The sequence below is a fragment of the Brachyhypopomus gauderio genome, chromosome 4 (genome assembly GCF_052324685.1).
Source record: "Brachyhypopomus gauderio isolate BG-103 chromosome 4, BGAUD_0.2, whole genome shotgun sequence".
Lineage (NCBI taxonomy): Eukaryota > Metazoa > Chordata > Actinopteri > Gymnotiformes > Hypopomidae > Brachyhypopomus > Brachyhypopomus gauderio.
The window spans coordinates 5188186-5212867 of record NC_135214.1 but is presented as its reverse complement, the minus strand read 5'-3'; the positions used below and the strand labels follow the sequence as shown (position 1 = coordinate 5212867).

Below are 24682 nucleotides of genomic sequence, written 5' to 3'. Positions count from 1 at the left end.
TGTCCTGATATTGGACTGGACCTGAAAGTGTGTGTGTGTGTGTGTGTGTGTGTGGTCCTAATTATTCACCTTGGCGTAATTGATGTTTAATAAACTGTAATTGATCCTGCTTTAACTACTAATTGTGTTTTTTCTGCTATTGTGGCATTATTAATGGTGATTATGAAATATGTGTGTTCATTTAGAATGTCAGCAGTGACATGCAAGAAGACAAAATGACCAGATCTCCTGGTGAACCTGAACCCTCACTGGCTTCTGATGGGTGCACACCTGTCCCTCCTGCTGAATGGGTAAATTTGATAGCAATGGAATTTTTATTTTTACATAGTTTTACAATAGTTGAGATGTGCAGAGAGCATATTTCACCAATTCTGACCTGCTTGAAGTGTAACTTGTCCTGATATTGGACTGGACCTGAAAGTGTGTGTGTGTGGTCCTAATTATTCACCTTAGCGTAATTGATGTTTAATAAACTGTAATTGATCCTGTTTTAACTACTAATTGTGTTTTTTCTGCTATTGTGGCATTATTAATGGTGATTATGAAATATGTGTGTTCATTTAGAATGTCAGCAGTGACATGCAAAAAGACAAAATGACCAGATCTCCTGGTGAACCTGAACCCTCACTGGCTTCTGATGGGTGCACACCTGGCCCTCCTGCTGAATGGGTAAATTTGATAGCAATGGAATTTTTATTTTTACATAGTTTTACAATAGTTGAGATGTGCAGAGAGCATATTTCACCAATTCCGACCTGCTTGAAGTGTAACTTGTCCTGATATTGGACTGGACCTGAAAGTGTGTGTGTGTGTGGTCCTAATTATTCACCTTGGCGTAATTGATGTTTAATAAACTGTAATTGATCCTGCTTTAACTACTAATTGTGTTTTTTCTGCTATTGTGGCATTATTAATGGTGATTATGAAATATGTGTGTTCATTTAGAATGTCAGCAGTGACATGCAAGAAGACAAAATGACCAGATCTCCTGGTGAACCTGAACCCTCACTGGCTTCTGATGGGTGCACACCTGTCCCTCCTGCTGAATGGGTAAATTTGATAGCAATGGAATTTTTATTTTTACATAGTTTTACAATAGTTGAGATGTGCAGAGAGCATATTTACCAATTCCGACCTGCTTGAAGTGTAACTTGTCCTGATATTGGACTGGACCTGAAAGTGTGTGTGTGTGTGTGTGTGTGTGTGTGGTCCTAATTATTCACCTTGGCGTAATTGATGTTTAATAAACTGTAATTGATCCTGTTTTAACTACTAATTGTGTTTTTTCTGCTATTGTGTGTTCATTTAGAATGTCAGCAGTGACATGCAAGAAGACAAAATGACCAGATCTCCTGGTGAACCTGAACCCTCACTGGCTTCTGATGGGTGCACACCTGTCCTTCCTGCTGAATGGGTAAATTTGAGTTGGTTGTGCATTCTTTAGAAATATATTTACTTAGTATAATATGAACACATTTATAACAAGTTTTAATCTGATAATTTCTTTCAAGTGCTTTTTGGAAGTCTTAAAATAACATTCAATTGCGTTGTGTTGTGAGATTTGTTGACCTACTCAAATTGCAAAAGCCTGTTTGTAGGAGATTAATTTTACATTACGTTGCTACATACATCTGCAGATCCCTTCAGATACCATATTTTCCAGACTATAAGGTGCACCGTATTATAAGGCGCATTCTGAATTACGGGGTCTCTTTCTGTATTTGACCCACGTATAAGGCGCACCGTACTATAAGGCACAGTCTCAATTACGGACACTATTTCTGTACAGTACTTACCGGTATTCTGTACGGCACCATATTAGGCACATGCTAAAACATACGGTCTACAAGAAAAGTAAAGGACGCGAAACGGTGATTTTTAAAAGTTTATTATACTACTTGACAAAACACACACAATTTTCTTCTCCTCTTCTCCCACAAATCCATCAAAGTCCTCATCTTCTGTGTCTGAATTAAAAAGCTGCGCAATTTCACTAACGAGCACTCCGGGTTCCCGCTCATCAATGTCTGAGTCAGTCTCGTTGCCAGGTAGCTGTTCAGCAATGAGGCCGGCTTTCGCGAAAGCTCGGACAACAGTTACAGCAGAAACTTTGGCCCACGCGTCCACAATACATTCACAAACGGTGGCATAACTCGTAACTCGCCCGCCGCTGCCTTCCAGTTTTAGTAAACGTGTGTTCGCCGTCTATCATCCATTGCTCCCACGCCACTCGCAACTTTAAATGCCCCATTTACGCCAATGTCCAGCGGTTGGAGTTGTTTGTTTAATCCTCCCGGAATGACGGCAAGCTCAGAATTAATTTTCTTCACTTGCCTTTTAACTTTGTCTGTGAGATGAGCACACACAGTCAGATCAGCAGGGATAGTGATGTGTGGAAAAAAGTGAAAACGAAATGAAATCTCTGTCTCGACTTCTTTACTTGACGCAGTTCATTTTCCTGTTTCGTCCATTTCCAAACCATAGATTCTGTAACGTTCTGCGTAGCGCAGAGCAGGGAGGCGGACACAAACGATGAGGAAAGCGAGATTTATTAAGGGAAATTCCAAACTCTGAGTCAAAAAGGATGGCGTGGGTCAGATTATTAAGGGAGTCCGAACATTGAACAATGACATTTTAACACAAGGAGTACTCACAAAAACCCGGCAGGGAAAACGAAACAGGCTGAAACACACGGGGAAACAAGAATACAAACACAAGAGACCGCGAAAGTGAACAGAGATACATGCATAGCACAAAACAACCGATAACCAGACTGGGGGAAATACAGGGACTATATAAACATGGAACTAACAAGACACAGGTGAGGACGATGATAACAAGGCATGGCAGACAAGGGAAACCGGGGCAACAGACGAGCTGGGCGGGATCGAGGAGCAGGGAACAACACACACACGAGGGAACAAGGGAAACCGGAGTGACAGCTAGGAGAGGGGGCGTAGCCCTACGTGACAGATTCATTTATGCCAAATTGTATCGCAGCTGCTCTATTCCCGTTTACAGCTGCATAACTGATAGCCTGTAGCTTTAAGTGTGCCTCGTAAACGTGTCTCTTCACTGGTGCCATTTTCGAGGGTTCTGGAAAAACAAATGTTATTTTGCAGCATACCTGTAGGTAAGCGTAAGTACTGGTACTGTACGTATTACGTAGTGTTCTTTGATTGGTTTACGTGGGGTACGTTCTGTACGTATTACGTTCCTGTGTCAGATATCGGAACTCAGTACTTGTATAAGGCGCACCGGATTATAAGGCGCACATCCGATTTCTGGGAAAAGTTTTGGCTTTTAGGTGCGCCTTATAGTCCGGAAAATATGGTAATTTGTGATGGGTGTAAAAGTAGTCATCTATGCATTTTTCATTGTTCTATCTTTTTAGACTGCTGTCATGGATGAATCCACTGATTACTCTGAATGTACAGACTACAGTGATGAAGACTATGAACCAAATATAGACAGTGAATCTTCAGACCTTTCCAGCTGTAGCAGGTCTGCCATGCTGAGTAATATTTCGCCCAAAAAACTAAAGAGAAACAATGATAAAGACAGTGTGTTAACACGAATCCAGCAAAAGGGGGCAGTCAAAGCTGTCAACTCCCAGTGTCAAGTGTCTTCTTCAGAAATTCATGCAAGTAGCTCACGTGAAAGCTGTCCTACAGAACCTGATACCAGCACCCCTTCAGATCAGGGTTGTGTTCATGTAGTTCCAATGCCAACCTCAAGTAAAAGCTGGCGATACGCAAAGAAGCAGTACTGCCTTTATTGTGAGAAGCCATACTCTAAAATATCAAGACACCTGCAGTATGTACATCACAATGAACCAGACGTAGCAAAAGCATTCAGCTTTGATAAGAAATCAAAAGAAAGACGAGTTCGATTACGTTTGTTGACCACCAGAGGCAATTTTTTGCATAATGCTTTGATATCAAGTAGTGGCAAAGGAGATTTGGTTGCCCGTAGGAGACCTCAGAAACTAGGATCCACTCAAGAGTTTACGCACTGTATACACTGCCAGGGTCTATATGCAAGGAAGTCACTCTGGAGGCATATTAGAAACTGTCCACAGAACCCTAAAGTTGATGAGCCTGGGAATAGAAAAAAGATGGTTCAGTCACTCAACTGCATGGCACGTGTTCCTCCTGATGTTAGCAAAGCATTTTGGAAAACTGTTATGTGTCAAATGAAACATGATGAAGTTTCTGCTGTAATTAGAAATGATAAATACATATTACTTTTTGGAGAACAGATGTTCAACAAGCTGAACCCAAGTTCCACAAAGAATGATTACATTCGTCAAAAAATGAGAGAGGTGGGACGTCTACTCTTGGAGGCAAGAAGACTGACACCTATTCGGTCTATGGAAGATTTTGTCTTGCCATCAAATTTTCCCCATGTCATAAAATCTGTGAGAGCTGTTTCTGGGCATTGTGAGGAGACCAACACTTACAGGATTCCATCATTGGCTCTGAAGCTTGGCCACAGTTTATCAAAAATAGCAACTTCAGTGGAATGCAGTGCAATAATAACGGGCAGAGAGAGGCTGGCTGAGGATGCACGCAGCTTCAGGGTTCTCCAAGAGCATAAATGGAATGAGTCCATTTCAGCAGCAGCAGGAACAACTCTTAATGAGGCAAAAATGAACAAACCTCAGGTTTTGCCCTTCACAGAAGACGTCAAAACTTTGCACTCCTTTTTAAATACTGAGATGACAAAATATCAGCATGCTTTGAAGGACCACTCTGATGTCAAAACCTATGCAAGCTTATGCAAGTTGGTGCTTGCCAAAGTCATACTTTTTAACAGAAGGAGGGGTGGAGAGGCTTCAAGGATGAAGCTGGAGTCTTATGTTTCAAGAGTAAAATCACCAGTTCATGAAGACCTTGCCTCTGGTCTTAGTGATTTTGAAAAGAAGCTGTGTGAACACTTCCAAAGAGTAGAAATTCGTGGCAAGAGGGGCAGGAAGGTGGCTGTGCTGCTGACACCTGATATGGTCAATTGCATGGACCTCCTCGTCCAGCATAGAGATATCTGTCAGGTTCCGGAGGAAAATGTACACCTGTTTGCACGTCCAAACGCTCTTTCATCTTATCGTGGATCAGATGTTCTGCGTGAGTTTGGAGAATCCTGTGGTGCAAGAAATCCATCAGCCCTTTCATCCACAAAATTAAGGAAGCAGATTGCAACTCTGTCAACGGTGTTGAATTTGAAAGACAATGAAATGGATCAGCTTGCCAGTTTTTTGGGGCATGACATTAGGATTCATCGCCAATACTACCGTTTACCTGAAAGTACTTTGCAACTTGCCAAAATGAGCAAGCTTCTTATTGCAATGGAAAGAGGGACACTATCAGAATTCCAGGGTGCTACGTTAGATGAAATTGTCATTAATCCACAAGGTAGGGAACTTTTATAATATGTAAAAACTGTGTGTGTGTGTATATATGTATGTATGTATGTATGCAAATGTTTTTTTTTCTTGATCAGATGAAATTGAAGACTCTAATGCTGATACATCAAGTGATGAGGCAGAGTCAGATGATCCTCAGCCAAGCTGTAGCTCCAGAACTCCTGAACCATCACCCTCTGAAAGTGCACAGTTCTCAAATCCACATGGTAAGCTAGCTCATTTTTTGTCCTCTATTAGCTTCATTATCTTTCATGTAGGCATATGTTTGATCAAAATTGTCTCATGGTTTGACTTATGACAATGTCTTTGCATGTTCATGAAATGTCCACTTTATTATACTTATATTTAAGATAACATTTCCTGTTCTTTAAGATCGGGGTAATAAAGGGATGAAGCGGAAACATGACTTGTCTCTTGACCAAAGTCATCAACATTCCACACAGACTACTGGTAAAGAAACTTAAACTATGTTTTGTTTAGTTTTTTTGTATGTAATCTGCAGTTATAGGTTTTCAAACATTTAGCATTTACTGTATTTGTGCTTGTGTGAGAACTGGGAGTGCATTTCACAGTACATTTGTCTGCAGGCATCACACAGAGCAAGAAGAAGTGGTCAGATGATGAGGTACAAGCTGTTGAGAAACATCTAATGCGATTTATAAACAGTTGCCAAGTTCCTGGTAAGAAAGACTGTGTCTCATGCCTACTATCTGAACCTGATGCTCTTAAACACCGTGACTGGACTGCCCTCAAATACTATGTAAAAAACCGAATAGTGGCTCTGAAAAGAAGACAGAGTTTGTAGTCTCCAAGATTTTTCTTAAATAAAGTTTCTTAAAATTGTTTAACCTCAGTTACACTTTTCAGGACAATTCGTTGCACTTTATCTGCTTTGTTTGCACTTCATCTGCTTATTCATTTTATTTCCTTTTTGAGTGCATTTTTATTTATTAAATAATTTCCCATTTTGAACAGTATGTAATCAGTAGTGATCACAGTGACTAATTTTAGGACAGTCAGTTAGTCATGGGATTAGTAGGTGATGAGATTTTCATTATGTGAATTGGCCCTTATTAAAACTAGCAAAGTTTTAAGTTTACCAGATTGGTAGTGTATGTGGCAGATATGCATATGGTATGCAGAAATCAAAATGTGGTTCAGAACTGAATTAAAAACAGTAAAGTAAAGCTGGATTCCTGGTGATTTGTATTATTTAATGCAAAGTATTGAAACTTCACTTTTATAAATGCAGGAAATATGACTATATAAAGGATTTGCAATTAACAACCTACTGCTCTTGTTTTTGTGAATAAGGCCAGAACATTTACTTCTGTAAATGCTAGAGTAAAGCACTTTGGTTTCAGGATATCACACTTTTAAAACATTGATGGACTCATTTAGATTCAAAAACATCATTCGTCTCACCTGTTTTGTGTTTCTTAATCTGTGGCTAGTGTGTCCTTGACTTGTACTGTACCAAGTGTGTAACTTGGTCCTTGTATTTACTATGTCCTTATTATGTTGGTAGTGTGAGACTTAAATGAGTGTGTGCGTACATGTCCTAGAAATTAACATAAACCTGAAACTGTCCTAAAATATACCTTAAACCAGAAAAATCTCAGCTTTTTGTAATAAGCACTTAGTGAAAAAATCAACAGATAGACATCATGTGGGTGCTATATGCAACAAAAATCTTGCTTGTTGTGTTTCTAGAATACTCAGAAAGGCATGTCCCCATTTGGTATGGTTTCCCCTGGTGTTCTGATATTTCACGAAAACGCGTATGTGTGTGTGTGTGTGTGTGTGTGTGTGTGTGTGTTTACGTTTACGTTTACGGCAGTTAGCAGACGCTCTTATCCAGAGCGACTTACAAAAGTGCTAAGTGTTTAGTCAGAATATGCATCTCTATATAGTATAAACAGGTTTAAGTCCAAACCACTCGAGCTCAAGCACTGCCATAAACAGTTGCCAGTGCTGATACCTAGAAAGAAGACAACAAAATATAAGATTAAGTGTGTGTGTGTGTATGTGTGTGCGTGTGTGTGCGTGTGTGTGTGTGTGTGTGTGTGTGTGTGTGTGTGTGTGTGTGTGTGTGTGTGTGTGTGTGTGTGTGTGCGTGTGTGTGTGCGTGTGTGTGTGTGTGTGTGTGTGTGTGTGTGTGTGTGTGTGTGTAGAGTCCTACCACCAAGGGCCCCATTTCCTTTAAGAACTTCCTTGCATCCCTTTGAGCCCTTTGAGATTCTGATTTATGTTGACAGGATGGCATCACATAATTGTTGTAGATTTTTCAGCCGCACGCTTGTGCTGCAAATGAGTCTTGGTGCCGTGGCCCAGAGGCGCTGTATTGGATTCCGATGTGGTGACGGTGGAGGCCACTGAGTGGTCATTGTCATGGTCAGGGAGCCGACTTGTCATGACTTATGTTTCGTCACATGATGCATGATCATACTTGAAGTAGCTCTTTAGATGAAGAAGGTCATTGTGGCCATAAACAGATGCACATAGTCACCAGCAGTACGCTGGTAGGCTGTAGTGCACTAACAATGTTCAGCTTGTTTACTAGGAGCACAGTGCTAAGAGAGGATTCTACACACCATTCCTTTGACATTATCAGCCTGAACTGTTGGCACAAGGCACGTCAGGTTCATATAGATACTGTATATATAGCATACTATATGTATATGCCTGGATGAGTTAGAAAGAACTAAGAAGAGAATTATGAACCAGCCCCTTTCACACAAAGGATCACACTGCAAGAGTGTATCTGTGATATAAGGGCTTACATTCGTTTTTTGTGAATTGTTTATGCTGTTTACCTTTTTCATTTGTGTTAACATTACACCTCATTAAATGGGCTGTACAGGTTTCCTACAGGTTACCCTGTGTCTTACTGAGGATCATAGCAAATCAAGCCTGTACTAGGTGTAACCCGATCAGCAGAGAGCAATTTGTTCCTGCCCTGTTGGTAGAAAGGTAAGAGTTATAGTACACTGCTTTTAAACAAAATGTGTGAGTCAGGATTGAATTAGAGAGGGAGGAGAGAGAAGAATAAAGACAGAAAGAAAGAATGACATTAACATCATTTTGTGGTCTGTACTGCTAGCGTTGGCATACAATGTTGCAGATTAAGAGAGTATAACCCTCCTATTATGTTTTTAACAATTCTTACATACAGTCTCTTATGCAATTTCACATCTTAGGTCTCTCACAGTATCTTCCCATTAGAGACATGCACATGCAAAATGATCAGGAACATACTATGTGATATGATGGCTGACAGAGAAAACCGTGCATTTCTCAACTGAAATTTTATATTAATTAATGCTGTTATGAATGTTAATTATGTTTATTAATTATGTTAATTATGTTATTTATGCAGGGCTGGGGCCAAATCCTGAGTTAGCTTGCAGAGGAGTCATCTTACTGACAGGAGAGTGCCAGCTTCTGCATTATTCTGCCCTGGACCACTGCACTAACACAGCAGACATTCAGCAGAATGGCTCCTCTACTCAAGGCGTTATCAGATGTAAAAGAACAATGGTATTCTGAGACAGTGGAGGCCAACCTGGGCCTTTCATTTGACACTGTTACTCAGATTATAACTCAGATGGAAAACAGCTCAACAAAATACTTATATGGACATCTATTACCATAGTTGCCTCAGTTGACCAAATGCAGTGACCACAATGGTATGTGAATAATAGTATGTGAGTATATAACTAGATAGATAGATAGATAGATAGATAGATAGATAGATAGATAGATAGATAGATAGATAGATAGATAGATAGATAGATAGATAGATAGATAGACCAGGTCAAAGGTTATGATAAAGTTATCCTCATGAGGTTTTCATTTCCAATCTGTGATATGTTATAGTAAAAAAAAGATATGTGATATAGTATTCAAACCAGTACATGAATACATCATTGGAATTCTTATTCATCTTTAACAAACAAAGCAAAAGTGTCTTTAAAATACTGGAAATGTTTAAAAGTTGTCAGTCCACATTCACTGTGTTGTTCACATTCACTGTGGACCTGCGTTACTGTTCAGTGACAAAGAATGTACAGCTTGTTTCATCTTTAAAAAATGATCAAGGTGTTGAAGGTTTTCATTAGACTGGTTCATGCTAATAGCAGAGAACTAACTAGTCCAGTGTCTTCCTACCTTCCCTGTTGTTTCACTGTTCTGTACAGGGTGTTTGTTAAATGATATATTCATTTTTGCAGACTAGATAACAAAACATAATTTGACACAAAAGACCAAATTCTTCCTCTCCAATCCAGTATCCAGACAATTGACAATAGAAAACCTAAAACAGCATGTTTAACACATGAATATTCCAGTTGAACTGTGAAACGAGGTCTTACTGAACAATATTTAGCATGTTTTCTTTTACCCTGTTCTGACTGCATCATTTACCCGTGCAGCATGTCTGCTGGACACGTTTAGGAGATATCAAAGCTTGTCTAAGGTGATTTAACCATATTATCTTTAAATGATGATCAGTGTTTTACATATGTCTGTTTGTTTGTGCATGTACCTGCAAAATAACTACCTTGATAAATAATAGGGATACACAATTTCAGTTATATTACTACATACCACTCTAACTAACTGTTTCCTGCTTGACAATGCTTAAAAATTTCATCACCATGGTTGCATATGAAAGAAACAGAGTATATTCGTTCAATTCAAAAAAGTCTTCTGAAAATATGATCATTTTAAATATAATTTCTTCATGAAACCACACAACTTGTTTCTTCACAGCATCTTCCCAATAAGAGACCCATTCTGTTCTAATGGATGGCATGTCAGACAGTATCACGCCCGACAGACAGCCAGATACAAGGGCTTGTATGCTCACACATCCCTATGAACACCAATCACAGAACCAGTTCATAACACATCTCTCCTTCACACACATCACCATTCTAATCATCACCAGAATACCAATCATACACACACCTGTTTGTAATCACCACTATTCCATCAGTGTGTCGCATTACCCTGCCAACACAACAAACGTTACGCTATGACTTATTCGACTGAGACCCGCTCTCTCAACCCATTTGGTATTTGTTTCCTGCTTGAGTAATCACACTCGTGCTTTCGGGGTTTTCTTTTCGTCTTACTGTTTGATGTTATGTCGTTTTTTGAATTACCCGTAATAAACCCACCCCGCTCAACTGCTCACGTTTCACACTGCTGCCGTATACGATGATGCAGAATGAGAAGCCGCACAACCAGAGCTCAGCGAGAAACCCCAGACCTACATGAGGTCCTGATTTTGCGAGATATGGCTCCAGGATGCCTGTTGCACAAGCGGCTAGACCCACAAAGACAGACCCGGCCGCGCTACTCCTGTCTGGATCGGCTGGGTAATTGTGCTCAGGCATCGTCAGACCGGCTGCATCTACACTCGGGCAGCCTCCGCCTCATTAGCTGCTGGTGGGTCTCCGTCATATTGCACCAAGACTCCGGAGGAGTTGCAAAGGATTTGTGGTCAATGCCTGGACGCGCCAAAGTCCCCTTTGATCTCGCTCACCTCACACGTCTTCTTGGACGGGAAAGATGAAGGAAACTTGAAGGAAGCTGACCTGCTGGAAGAAGGATGTAGCCAACAGGAAAGTGATGTATGAATCAGAAGAGAACTGTCTTACTCTTTGAACCCCTGCCTAGCAGCATGAGAAACCCCATCTCCCTCTGAACCCGTACGGCTGGGCAGTGCCCAGTTCACCCTGAAGGAAAAGGGAAGTTGTAAAGAACAGTGCAGGTGCTAGTATTGTCGAGAAAAAGATCATATCTGGCCAGCCTCAAATCTCTCTGCAGTATCTCTGGAATACGAGCCCAGTGTGTGAGACTGGAATAGTCAAAGCCTTCACATCCTTTACTCTGATGGTGAGCATTACAGCCTTAAAGAAGTCTGTATATGTTTCAGCGCTTGGACTCTCGGACTACAGCTTGACTTCTGGACCTACACCTGGGTAAAGCTCTCCACTTTGAGATTCAAGCCCTGTCACCACCATTAGCTGTGAGAGCACTGAATAGGTCTCCTGTGGGGATGGGTCATGTCACACATTCGCAAGTCCTCTTGGAGACCAGTGCACTTCAAACTGGACAACTAAAATTTTTACACTCCGTTCCCATGTTCATCCCGTCGTTCTACAGTTACCTTGGTTACACACACACACAGATGTCTCTCATTTCCTAGTCAGCTAATGACACACTCGGACGGCAGTGCCACGCATTGCCGTGCACTTTGCCCTGCGTTCACGTTGCTAACCCTCTGATCCACTTCTAAAACCCAGATGCCAACCCCAGTCCAGCGGTTCCGGCACTTTATCACGATGTAGCAGACCAGCAACGCAAAATGCATCTGCATAGAGCAACGATCTGTGCCGCTGAGTTACTGGTTAACACACGGTCCTCTTGTGACCATGTGCATCCACTTCTACAGGAAGGGAACAGAATAATGGAACAGTATGCATATTAGAAGAAGCGCTCAAACAGTGCTACATCCATCACACCCCACCGCCAACCTCAACATGTGTGTTCATGACAAACGGATGGGGGAGGGGCATTGACGGATGGGGGAGGGGCATTGACGGATGGGGGAGGGCTTTGGCGATGAGTAGATTACTGAGGGGTAGATTATGGGGGTTTTAAATGCCATTTGAGGTATTCACATTCGTCTCTTGTACCTAAGCTCTCTAGAGGTTAAGGTGTGCTAGGCGTTTTGCAAAAACTAGATCCATGCAGTACCTACAGTCAGATTTAGATAAGAGAGAAACATGAATGGAAGAGTGGCATAAGCACATACCTCTCTGGGCACGGCACATACAGGTTTGGTCTGCGCAGGTCAGTTCTTAGCAAGGCAGTGCTGTTGGCCCGCCCCGCCAAAGGATGTGGTAGAAATATCCTGCTTTGAGTGAAAAAACAGCAAAACATCCCAATAGTTGGGTGGCTGCTACCTCTTGCAAACCCAGACAGGCCCTGTGGAGTGTACCAGGCAAAGTCAACATGAATCAATCAGTCAATCAAAATTTATTTATAAACGGCTTTTCACAACAGTTGTTGTCACAAGGCAGCTTTACAAGTTTCTGAGTACAAGCCCCCATTGATCAAGCCAAGGGCAACAGTGGCAAGGAAAAACTCCCTGAGAGCATGAGGAAAAAACCTTGAGAGGAACCAAGACTCAGGAGGGGAACCCATCCTCCTCTGGCCGACGCCAGTCACCATGACAACAATAAGTCGAGAGATACATAAACAAAGAAGTGATGAGAATGATAAATAATTCTAATCTTTGTGTGTATTTATATACATATGTTTTCTATGTAATTCTTATTCTTAAGAGTGCTAGACTTCTTGATTGTCAGTAATAGTAGTCCAGGGCCATGGAGATACAGCCATAGCAGGGGGGGTGGTGAGCGGGGCCAGGGCAGTGGGTTAATCCTTCATCACAGTGAGCATCACAGTGAGCATCTCACCCATAGTCCAAGATCCAGGCAGAAAGAGCCTATCAGAACTTTCTTTAGGCTCTTGTGCCACATGCACCCCAACAAATGGAGTTCCTTCTTGCTCGGGCCAAATGCATCCAGAGTTCCCCGTCCCACAGCCTTTATGCACTTGAAGCACGGCTGTTTCAGGTATACCTTCCAGTTGTGACATACGATGTTACCTGGTCTCCATCAGCTGACCTCTGCCACCACTGGATGTAGAAGATAAACTTGCCTATGTGATGAACGTGCTGCTAGACTCCAAATGAACACTTCATTGTGTTGTTGACTGGCAGGGGAACGGACCAGAGGAGAGAAACCTGGTGTCAGCCAATCATATCGCGCATCACGTCTGGGCCTGCACCTCATGGTCCAGGCCACCCTCACGCTCCGCCGGCTACGAGTCCCTCGGGGTGATTGTTATCGTGTCAAAACAGACACCTACCCAGACGCAAGGCCGTCTGTGATCACGCTGCCTCATGGCCACCAATCACAGAGCCAGTTTGCAACACGCCTCTATTTCCCTTCACACATGTCACTGTTGCCCATCAAAATACCGATCATGCACACCTGTTTGTAATCACCGTAGGGCTACATAAACCCACAGGACTATTCCGTCAGTGCTGCACAGTGGTCGGCCAAACAGACTAAAGCTACGCCATGATTCGATTGAGAACTGTTCACTCAGTCCACTTAGTGTGTGTTTCCCGTTTGAAGAATGGTCTGTGTTTTCATTTTGTCTCACTGTGTGATGGGACATTTGATGGGTTTTCCTGAGTTATCTGAGTTATTTGAGTTATCTGTAACAATTTCACATCACTCAGCAGCTTGTGTTTAATCTTACCTCAGTGTCACAGATAGAAGGTCATTTTCCCTTTGTATTTGAGCATTAGATGTTAAATTGCTTGACTTTCATGGCAATGTAAAAGTTATATATATACAAAAGTATATCGGTACAAAATAGCCTATATAAAATCGGTATTTGGTATTTGCAAGCACTGATGTCAGAAGCTCTACTCCTTTTAATGTTTCTTTTTATTTATACTGTAAAGCACTTTGAGTTACATGTATGTATGAAAGGAGCTATACAAATAAAGATTATTATTATTATTATTATTATTATTATTACTGTGTGAGCTTATATCAAGCTCCAATTTCTGGTGTATGAATGGTGTATGGTAGAATGGTTTATGAATGGTGCATGAATGGTGTAAGGACAACAGAAACAAGGAGCTACATAATCCATCTGTTTCAACCTCATCACAATGAAACAGAAGTTTTAAAGCTCCGACTTCTAAACATAGACATAAGGAAAGTCGCTGTGTCATATATGCTAATACCCACTTAGGAGAAAGTGGCATAATTAAATGTGCATGATTAAAAGCAGCTTGATTCTCACTCCCAGAGAAGCTCCTCCATGCTCTCCTCCCTTCTCCAGATCTTCACTCCTTGGCTTTCCAGCATCTTCTGTCATCTTCATGTTTCTAAAGTGGGTCGCCCCTCCGTGTGCTAGGCAGGCACAATAAAGGCAACCCGGCACATTCATCACTGCATTAACGGCTCCAAGACCCCACTTGCAATTACCTGCCCAACAATAGCATAGCCACAAACAATCTCTTCAGCTCACAGAGCTTGCATTGTGAGGGACATGATGTGGTCATTTAAAAAAAGCCATTTGGTACCTGAAGTGAAATCTATTAAGGGGAACCAAAATAAATAAATAAACAAATATTCACAGCACATCACATTCTATTTTCTTTTTCCTCTCTGCTATTGTCTCTCACAATTTTATTGAATTTGCATTTAATTTCCTATAGCCAGCACACTTAAATTCAATTGAATGTACATAAACAATAGAATACATTAACAGATGTATTCCAGACCTGGAATACAGTTTATTTTGGTGACCCCTAGGGGCACGGTCCTTCATATCACTCAGCTACTGTACATTGTGATGCAGTATTGAAAATCACTCCAGGGAAAGCAAACAGCATATCACTGCAATATAGACAATTTGTGCTTATTTTTTCTAGTGGATGTTGTGCTTTAGACAGTTAAATAAAGTTGTAAACTGTACCATAAATGTTCTGGTCCGTGTTCTAGGTTGTTAACGGTCACATAGAATAAGGGAAGGTAAGAACATGTTGTCTGTATCCATAACGGATATTTACCTCTTGTATGGTCTGTAAGAAAACGAAACGTGCAAGCCCTCGCGTTCAAGTGCAGTTGGTTTGGTTGTACAGCGAAGCAAGCAGCAGACTCCTGTACCACACCAGTGCATGTTTACAGTATGCACACTCAAACCAAATCAGATCACTTTAATTAATCACATTTGTTGTTGTTGCTCTTGTTTGTTTGATTGTTTGTTTCATGCAGTTAGGCAAACAAGCCCAAACAAGCCATTGGTAAAAGGGCTGATGGTATTAGGGATTATGAACAATACATCACAACAATCTGGTTTCAGAGACTGTACACATGCGCTATCATCCAGAACATTCTGATTTATTGTGTACTGTTTGATATAGAAATCCACAAGAATAAGAAAGAGAACTTCTGTCACATATTTTATACACTTAATGTGATGTTATGTAGGTTCTTCTGCTAGGATATAAGTGGAAAATCTGCTCAGGGAGTCCAAAGATGCCGTTTTTGCCCTAGATATGCATTTATCCTGCAGTGATTCAAATGCACTCATCCTCACTTCATTAGCTAGACCTCTTGATATGGCATTGAAAAAAAATTGACGAAACAGCATCAGAAATCAGTTTACTTCTGATGTTGGGTCACTGTCGTTTGCTGCTGGAAGCCCACAGAGAGGAGTATATCACTTCTGTCAAATACTTCAGAGTATTTCCTTGATGCCTATCACTATCAGATCCACAGGAGAACGGCTCCAGACTCCTGCACCACAGGAGAGCTGCATCTGAACAGCTGAAGGAAGGGTGTCTTTTTAGGTCACTTCAGAAGCGCTGATCCATTTTGAACTTCTTCGTTCCTTTGCTGCCGCCTGTGTGCAGATCTTTCTGCTCTTCTCGGGGGGTTGTGGTTGATAGACCAACTTTTACAGACCACTTAACTCAACATGACAATGTCACAAAGAGGAAATTCTTCTTTTTCTTCTTTTACATATCTATAATTACTATTAGTGAAGAAAATAAATAGAAAAAAAGAATGACAGATATGTACAGTATATTCCAATGTTGCCTAGATGAATTCTTAAAAACAACTTTACTGATCTTGACACAGATTTAACATGCTTCCCCACCCCCCAACACCCATTACTTTGCCTTCACATCAGGTCTGCTAAAAGCTTTTCAATACTTCTACGTCCTCCAAAACTCCAGACACTGCTTGACAAGATTATCAAAAACCTGTCCCAGATTACTTCATCTGTTCCTTAGAAGCTAGTCAGCATATACATTTTTTTTTCATGTCTGTGAAAACATAAATACATGTTCATGTGTAGATGACAAGTAACTGAGACAGGACACTAAATTTTGTAGTGCACTGTCAGGTTAGAATGTTATTAGTGTGACGTTCGGGCTACGCCAAGGACGAGACACAGAATCCTCGATTTTGTAGACAGACGTCACTTTTTAATGTACACAGGTATTGCGCAATAGCGCACGAGAAACACACACGAGTCACACAACGTGCAGACTTAGACAACGACGAGCACAGGACACTGCGCGAGCGCACATTAAATAGACAAACCACATTAGCCCCACGTGTTGACGAGACGATTCACAGGTGAGACTTATTAATCACACGACAAAACCCCAACCATGGATATCCACTGACGCAGACAAAGCACGTGGACAACGTTGACACACGCCCAAAAGGGAGGGGCCGAGGTCCTCAACGTGACAATTAGCTTTAATAGAAGTGGAATACCTGCTTTAATTCAATAGTATTTGAATTTTGTAGTACCCTGCCAGGTTAGAATGTTATTAGCTTAAATAGAAGTGGAATATTTGCCATAATTCAATAGTATTTGAATGCTTATGGGCTGAACCATATAGGAATTCCTTTTTTGTACAGACCTCTTAGAAATGCATTAGCATAATCTTAGATATAATTGTCATGTTTAGTACTTAGCTGCAAATGTTTTGCATTGACTGCAAGTCTGCACTGTAAATCGAATTTCCACCAGCTGAACTGAAAAAGCACTCTTAAACATCCTACCACCAATGTGAATTTTAATGGAGTCAGTGCAACCAGAATCCCATAACACACTGCACTAAAGCCCTCGCTAGTTATGAAAAATCTGAATACTCTGCATGTGTGATGATTGAGCAAACATCAGCATACTGAGAAGGCAAACCTTGATTCTTAGCATAAACAAATGGACTTAAATGTTCAGTTAAGCTTTGCTTGCACATTTTAAAACATAAATAACAGATAAAAAATGGCAGTGTAATTGAAAGCAGATTAATTTTGCTGTTTCAGAATTTATCTATATTGCTGACAGTTTGGCTGTGCTATATGTCATGGTCTTCATGTTTAATTTCATATTCTTGTCAGTTAATTCATAATTATTTGCAGTATTCTCTTGTCTGAGAGAATACTGCAGCTGATCATCTTGGTCATCAGACTGGCTGGTAACTTATCATTTGTTTATATGTTTGTTTGTATATGGTAATAAACCTTTTAAAAGGGGTCATGTATATCTACGCAGGTCACGTGAGATGCTAGTATACCATTTTGCAGAACATTGTTGTGTTTTTTTCCCAAGGATTTTATGATAACATCATCCTTCATTTTAACAGGCAATTTAAAAGAACACAAGTGAATGCTGTCTTCTGCTTCCTGTCATCTCTAGAGATGAGTTAAGGGAGACACTTCAAGACACAATCTTCTGTCTGTCTCCAAAGACAAACAATGATAAACAATGCAGGGAAGTGAAATAACTCAAATGTCTCTCCTTTGCTTCTCAAGCAAAATTGTTTTCACACCATTGTTATGAAGAGGAAACCAAGCTGCTGTATAGCACTGCAAATATTGATACGGAGAACGGACTTGCTGATACGGACACTTCTTCTTTTTTAGTTGTCCTCCTATCTATCTCTGCCATTCTATCATTCTTTCTCTCTCCCTCGCTCTCTCTCTCTCACTCCTCAGTGGGCTTTGTACAAAGGTCCAGCTGAGACCTGGTGTAATGACCTCCTCTGGGAGCAGGAGATCTGTCCATAATGTCTGGCAGTGGCCATAATAGGGGTCCATGACATTCTCATGTGTAGCAGGGAAAAGCACATGGCACACTGCAGTGAGCTGTCCCTCCTCCGTAAAGTCCTCGTCACGCTGTCGTACTGTCATACTGACAACTTCAGGATTCAGATGAAGAGGCATCGTCACGTGCAGCCTTGTTCCATCAGCTCTATCGCAAAGAAAACCAGAGAACCAGTCCACCTCTAGCCATTCAAATATGGAAACTCAACTCTGACGTTCTAGATCCTATATAGAAATGATATTTTGTGGATGATGCTTGTGCTTAAAAGCCAGTTTACTTAGAAGTCAGTAGAGTGTTGGGCCTGTGTATGTCATATCAGCCTTAAATAACCTTAGACATGAGTTGCTTTTTTCTGACCATAGCGCAATTGTTAATTGGATGTTTTTAACATACACTTATGAGTCCATTTATAATGGGTATTTATGGAAACCTTTATAAATGTAGCCAAAAGGACAAAGGCAGTGGACCTTTCTGAGTTGGCATACCTCCTTTTGAAGAATCAAACACGGATGGTCTTCCTATTCCTGCATAGACCAATCCCAGTTTGGTCTATGCAACATATTTAACATAGACCAAACCCAGTTTGGTCTATGCAACATATATAACATAGACCAATCCCAGTTTGGTCTATGCAACATATATAACATAGACCAATCCCAGTTTGGTCTATGCAACATATATAACATAGACCAATCCCAGTTTGGTCTATGCAACCAAAATATAACATAGACCCATCCCAGTTTGGTCTATGCAACATATATAACATAGACCAATCCCAGTTTGGTCTATGCAACATATATAACATAGACCAAACCCAGTTTGGTCTATGCAACATATATAACATAGACCAAACCCAGTTTGGTCTATGCAACATATATAACATAGACCAATCCCAGTTTGGTCTATGCAACATATATAACATAGACCAATCCCAGTTTGGTCTATGCAACATATATAACATAGACCAAACCCAGTTTGGTCTATGCAACATATATTACATAGACCAATCCCAGTTTGGTCTATGCAACATATATAACATAGACCAAACCCAGTTTGGTCTATGCAACATATATAACATAGACCAATCCCAGTTTGGTCTATGTAACATATATAACATAGACCAATCCCAGTTTGGTCTATGTAACATATATAACATAGACCAAACCCAGTTTGCCTCCTTTACCTTAAGGACACACGTCCTTGTAAGTGTTTGCATACACATATGTTATGACACGCTGCGTGGATTATATACACGTACACAAAATATTATGACAGCACCTGCCAAGCGGTCGGAATAGATCATAGAACGATACCACTGCAGTCACATTTCAATTGCAAATCAGACATCTTTGTGTAGTCTATAAAGTCCTTGAAAACAAAGAATCAATGCTTGAAAATGTCTAGGGAAGTCCGGGAATTTTATTTTAAAGCATCTTAAATGCTATAATAATCCGAATGGGATGTTCTGTTCACCACCATTTCATCCCATCAGTATGTGCATGAATCACCATGACAACTAATGAGGCTTTGAAAGGGGGCTGAGCATGTTTGTATATTTTATAATAATCTGAAGAAAACACTGATTTAACCGCCTGCTTAGCATATAAATGCAGGAATGCTGGGTCAGATGAAAACTCTCAAATGTCAGAAGAGTTTGTTGTACTTTTGTGAAACCTCGTGATTCATTCTGCTTTACAAGTCAAGTATGATTGTTAATCCAGTCACACATTTACAAATGTGGTGAGCCATGATGAGACTCTCACTCTCACATCTCTAGGAGTAGTTATTTCACAATTAAGAGTGAGCCTAACGAAGTTATTAGAATTCATTAGAACAATGTCTACCTGTCATCTACTTGACATTCCCTTCTGATAGCCCCTCATGCTGGTATATTTTCAATTATGTTAATATGATCATCTTGTTTGGATAAAGTTATTACAGCAAAAAGACACTTAAACACTGTCAGACCCTCGTGCCTGGAATTGCATCTTCATTTCTTCAAGAATTGAATAGGACAGTAACTAAATTAACTTTTCCAGCACTGACACACATCACTGGCACAATTAATACTGATTAATATTGGGTTTCCAAAAATCAGTCAAGGTCAGTGACTCCAGTTACTCCAGTAACTTTATTTCTGGTAGCTATTTAAAATTTGACAATTGTTTTGGGTGGGGATGATTTTTCAAAGTCCCAACAAGTTGTGTCATTGTAAAAAAGTAACTTTTTTTGTTAAGCAGAAGTGCTTTAATGAAATCACGATTCGTCTTTCCAATAGGGCAAACTTTATTTAAAGAGAAACCTTCATGTCTGGCATTCATCTGCTGTCCCCAGGATACTTTCTTCGTTTTTTCCAGATTTTTCTCAGTACTTGCTAGTAAGCAGTTTTCTACCATTACTGCAGCAAGACGAAAATTAAAAATGTTTCATGTTCCACCTTTCATGTCAGTCTCCAGTGCCATGCGTTCCTTTAGATTGCTTTAATCTTGGGAGCACCATGACAAAAATGCCTTCTGACGCAGCCCCCCCCCCCACACACACACACACACACACACACACACCGACCATTCTTTTGAGGGTGTTTGTCAGGGTGTTTGTTGAAGACGGCTGTGCTCCCAACACCCACATGCAGGTGCTCTGTTCTTATGTCCCTGCAGAAGTGGACAGCAGCCTCATGAATATGCAGAGGTAGGGGGCGGGAACAGCCTGCAGGCTTCATAAAAGGCAGCGTGAACCGACTCTAATTACATTTCCTTTTCCACCTACCTACTGTGCGACACTGAAGGTGAGATCATATTCTTCTTTACTGTCCTAAGCTTGAGGAACAGGACCTTAGCAGAGCCATTTACAAAATTAATTGAATGAAAGACCCACAAAAATGACTTGTATTAATTCCTGCTGTATTATATGTTCTGTTCAGAACAGAATTGATTGATTCAAACAAATCAAATATTGATCTACCATGCATTTGATGCTTGACATATGTAATCCTTAATCCTTGGCATAGGTAATCCTTAATCCTTAAGGACCACAGGAAAGCCACCATCTTGCATGCCCTGATAAAGTGATAAATTATAGTAGAGAATGTAAGAAAAGTGGTCATCAGATTAAATTTTTTAGCAATAAGACTTCGTAGTAAAGCATTTTACACTTCATAAGTTATAAATAAACAGCATGTTCATAACCTCTAACAGGTGAACCCACCTTGAGCGGTGTGAGCTCTGGCATATGTTCAGCCTCCAGGCAGCCAGAGTAAGTGTGGGCGTGAGTCCAGATCACACTCCCTTACAGAACACCAAACAGTAGGGTCCTAATAGGCCCGGTTCTGGTCACAGCGTAATGTGAACACTGCAATGTCCAGCATATGTCCACAGCGATGTACAGCACGCCATTCTTGAGAGGCAAAAGCTGAAACACTTCACTAGAATCCTAGAAGAAAGATGGGGGGGGGGGGGGGGGGGGGTTCCGATAATATGATTACACATCAAAACTTGTTTATGTTGATAGCACAGAATGAGTTGCTTGTGAGTCCAGGAGCACCAGTGTTATCTCTTCTCTTATTTAATGGGATGCCTGTCTTAGCTAGTCTTAATTTATTTTATGAACACTGTGGCGTAACGGTCTCAATGTCATGACGGCTAACACAAAAGAAGAAGAGAAGAAGTGTCAGACTTTTGTCTGCTGTGGTACAGCTCTATTAAGCAGTCGGGAGATTTCCGTAGAAGGTCTCCTCCCTGTCTGTGATTTCTGTGGTGGGGGCATGCAGCTCACAGAAGGCTAGATTAAGCACCACCCATGCTTGTCTTTAGAGCTCTGGAGAAAGGCTACGCTGCAGGGGGTGGGGCTGAGAGAGGAGGGGGTGGGACTCTGGTGTAACTGTGATTTAACTCTGGTGCAAGAATTGTTCAATCAATTTCAGCAGCTTTAGGTGGTGTGTACTCTCTGACAATTATGTAAAGCATGTACTACATGAAATCATAATGCATTACCTTAATGATTTGTAATAAATACTATAATACGATGTCACTAACTGATATAAATGATTAGATGTTGTGCACATGTTACTTATTCAATCTATAGGTGCATTTACTCATGCAGGGCTATATTCCTTATTGACTAGTTGCTGGAATTGTTCATTTTTAAACTGTTCATTGTCAATATCTGTTCATTTTAAATTATTCATTGAAAATCAATTGCATTGCTTTGATATTGAATTGTGAGTTGTCATTCATTATTTTTTTATATCCATTAACCTGCCCCGGCTTGACTGACTGTACAGCATAGACACAAAAATACATTCTAAACATATGTTTAGAGTGTATTTTATATCGGTGTCCTTTTGAATTCTTCTCTTTGTCCTGAAGTTTAGATCAACCTATATTATATTAAAGTTAAAATAAAAGTTATATATTATAAAAGTTACATGTTGTGAGTGGAAATGTTATTACTACTACTAGTAGTAGTAGTAGTAGTAGTAGTGGTAGTAGTAGTATTAATAATAGTACTAGTAGCAGTAGCAGTAATAGCAGGTGTGGCAATAGCACTGATGGGTAATGTGCCCGATTACCAAACAGGCAGAGCAGACACTGGCCTATGGGCTCTGAGCTTTTTAGGGGCCATGAGAAAATTGTAGGTTGGTAAAAGTAAAAATGTACTAATAAATCAATTGGTAGAGGGGCCCCCAGACTTTGGCTGACTAAGGGCCACCACAGAGTTTAATTCCAACACTGGGGACTGTGTCAAAATGATGAATGTTGATAGTTGTGGTGTCATGTAACAAACCATTGATTTTATATTCATTTTATATTTATTAATTTGTTCTTTTTTGCTTGTTTTCCTTTAGACGGCAAACTTATTCTGACAGCCATTACATGTTTTCAGAAGACTGATCACAGTTGGTAAAAATATCCAAAATCAATTGAGAAAATTATGGCAATTAATTACCATTCTCTTGTTCCTGCTCCTAAACTGCATAAGTATGTTTTCACTAATGTTCAAAACCCTTATTTGATGGACAGAGTGATACAAAATAATATTGTGTGTAAGAGTGCCAACTGTAGAACATGATTGCAGTTAATGGTGTGCATTGTTCAAAATGAAAGAACAAATGAATAGATGCTTAGATTGCATTTAGCATGAGTCCTCAAGAAAAGGCATGTGTGTGTGTGTGTGTGTGTGTGTGTGTGTGTGTGTGTGTGTGTGTGTGTGTGTGTGTGTGTGTGTGTGTGTGTGTGTGTGTGTGTGTGTGTGTGTGTGTCTTTCTTCCCTTGCATCCTCCCCCATTCCACTATCTCCAGAAAATGGTTAGAGCTCTACCAGCTCCATCAGTTTAATTGCTCATTACGTGAGGGCTATAATTATTTCCTCAATTTAATCAAATAGTAACACTCGAGCGGTACACTCACGGGCATTTGGTTTCGTGACTGACTCCTACTTCGGGCATTGAGACAGGCATTGTCAGATGGTGGCAAAATGAAACGCTTTTGTTGTAGCAACATACCCTTAACAAATTGTCATATCTGCTGTACTTGTAGACTCCTAAGAGATATGTTGAAGCATTGCAGAGTTGCTCTGGGACTCGTGCTCGAATGCTAGCTGTTCAGTGCACCATCAACCTCCAGGATTCTGTAGGACACAACTGACCACAACACTTCCATTATGCTCTGTAACTTTACCAGCCAGTCCTGCACTAACTCTGCACCTCACACCCTTAGGTGGAGGTACACTGCAATGCTAAACTGTTGTGCTTGAAAGATATTTCAAAAAGATGGAACAGAAAGTGAAAGCATTACACGGATACATAGGGCATTGCAACTAGTGTAAATTAGACTGTTTAGAAATAATTGTAAACATAATAAAAATTTTATCAGCGTTCTGTTTTCGTCTTACTAAATGTACTATACATTTTCTGTTTATTTGAAAAAAGTGGATGCACTGTCAAGCAAAAACATAACTATTTTTTAGACTTCTTGTCAAAATCTTGTGACTGTTGAGGTCTTGCCGATACCCTGCCAGTTACCTCGCCTCCGTGGCCCGTTTGAGCCCTCCTTCACGTTCACTTTTTCCTGCTGATATTTCCATCTTTGCTGCCATCAGTTAACGAGGCCCAGACTGTGACGCTCCACCTGTGGAGCACTTGCGGAATCAATCTGGAGGACTTACTGCCGCAGGGATCTTCAGCACCATGGACAGAGATTCACTTATCAGCTATGAGGCTCACACAGATCGCTGGCTCTGCCTGTCGACCTTATGATCGGTTGGTGTGCAGGGTCTTAGATGGATTTTTGATTGTCTGTTAAAAATGGAAATATAGGCCTGAGGCGTAGGGGGGAGAGCAAACTGCAGACACCACAGACTGACAAATTCTAAATAATTTGCCCCAAATTACATTGAAGCAGTAAAGTATACCATGATAATACTGTAGATCAGGTGTTTCTCAATAGACATGATGGTCTAGATTTGAATGAATATGGCTATGAATGTCATTACTTACAGAGCCATGTCTAAGACTAATAAGATATTGAGGAC

The 24682-nt window shown here is 40.6% G+C and overlaps 1 protein-coding gene and 1 long non-coding RNA gene across 3 annotated transcripts; one reads left to right on the top strand and one right to left on the bottom strand.

Annotated features, from left to right (window-relative positions):
- The first annotated feature begins 589 nt into the window (after positions 1-589).
- On the top strand, positions 590-7210 carry LOC143511948 (uncharacterized). 2 transcript variants are annotated; one of them, XM_077001726.1, is made up of 5 exons: positions 590-669; positions 3395-5411; positions 5500-5628; positions 5795-5872; positions 6010-7210. In XM_077001726.1, the coding sequence occupies exons 1-5, from the start codon at positions 595-597 to the stop codon at positions 6225-6227; spliced, it is 2517 nt and encodes an 838-aa protein (XP_076857841.1). In that variant the 5' UTR covers positions 590-594; the 3' UTR covers positions 6228-7210. The 2 variants fall into 2 exon arrangements, with proteins under 2 accessions (XP_076857841.1, XP_076857840.1); XM_077001725.1 differs by lacking the exon at positions 590-669 and adding an exon at positions 1312-1414.
- A 13262-nt stretch (positions 7211-20472) lies between these two features.
- Positions 20473-23912, bottom strand: LOC143511574 (uncharacterized). Its single transcript, XR_013130170.1, has 3 exons — positions 23655-23912; positions 21359-21583; positions 20473-21210 (listed from the first exon to the last, which is right to left on the bottom strand). It is a non-coding gene; the product is annotated as an uncharacterized LOC143511574 (long non-coding RNA).
- Positions 23913-24682: the final 770 nt, after the last annotated feature.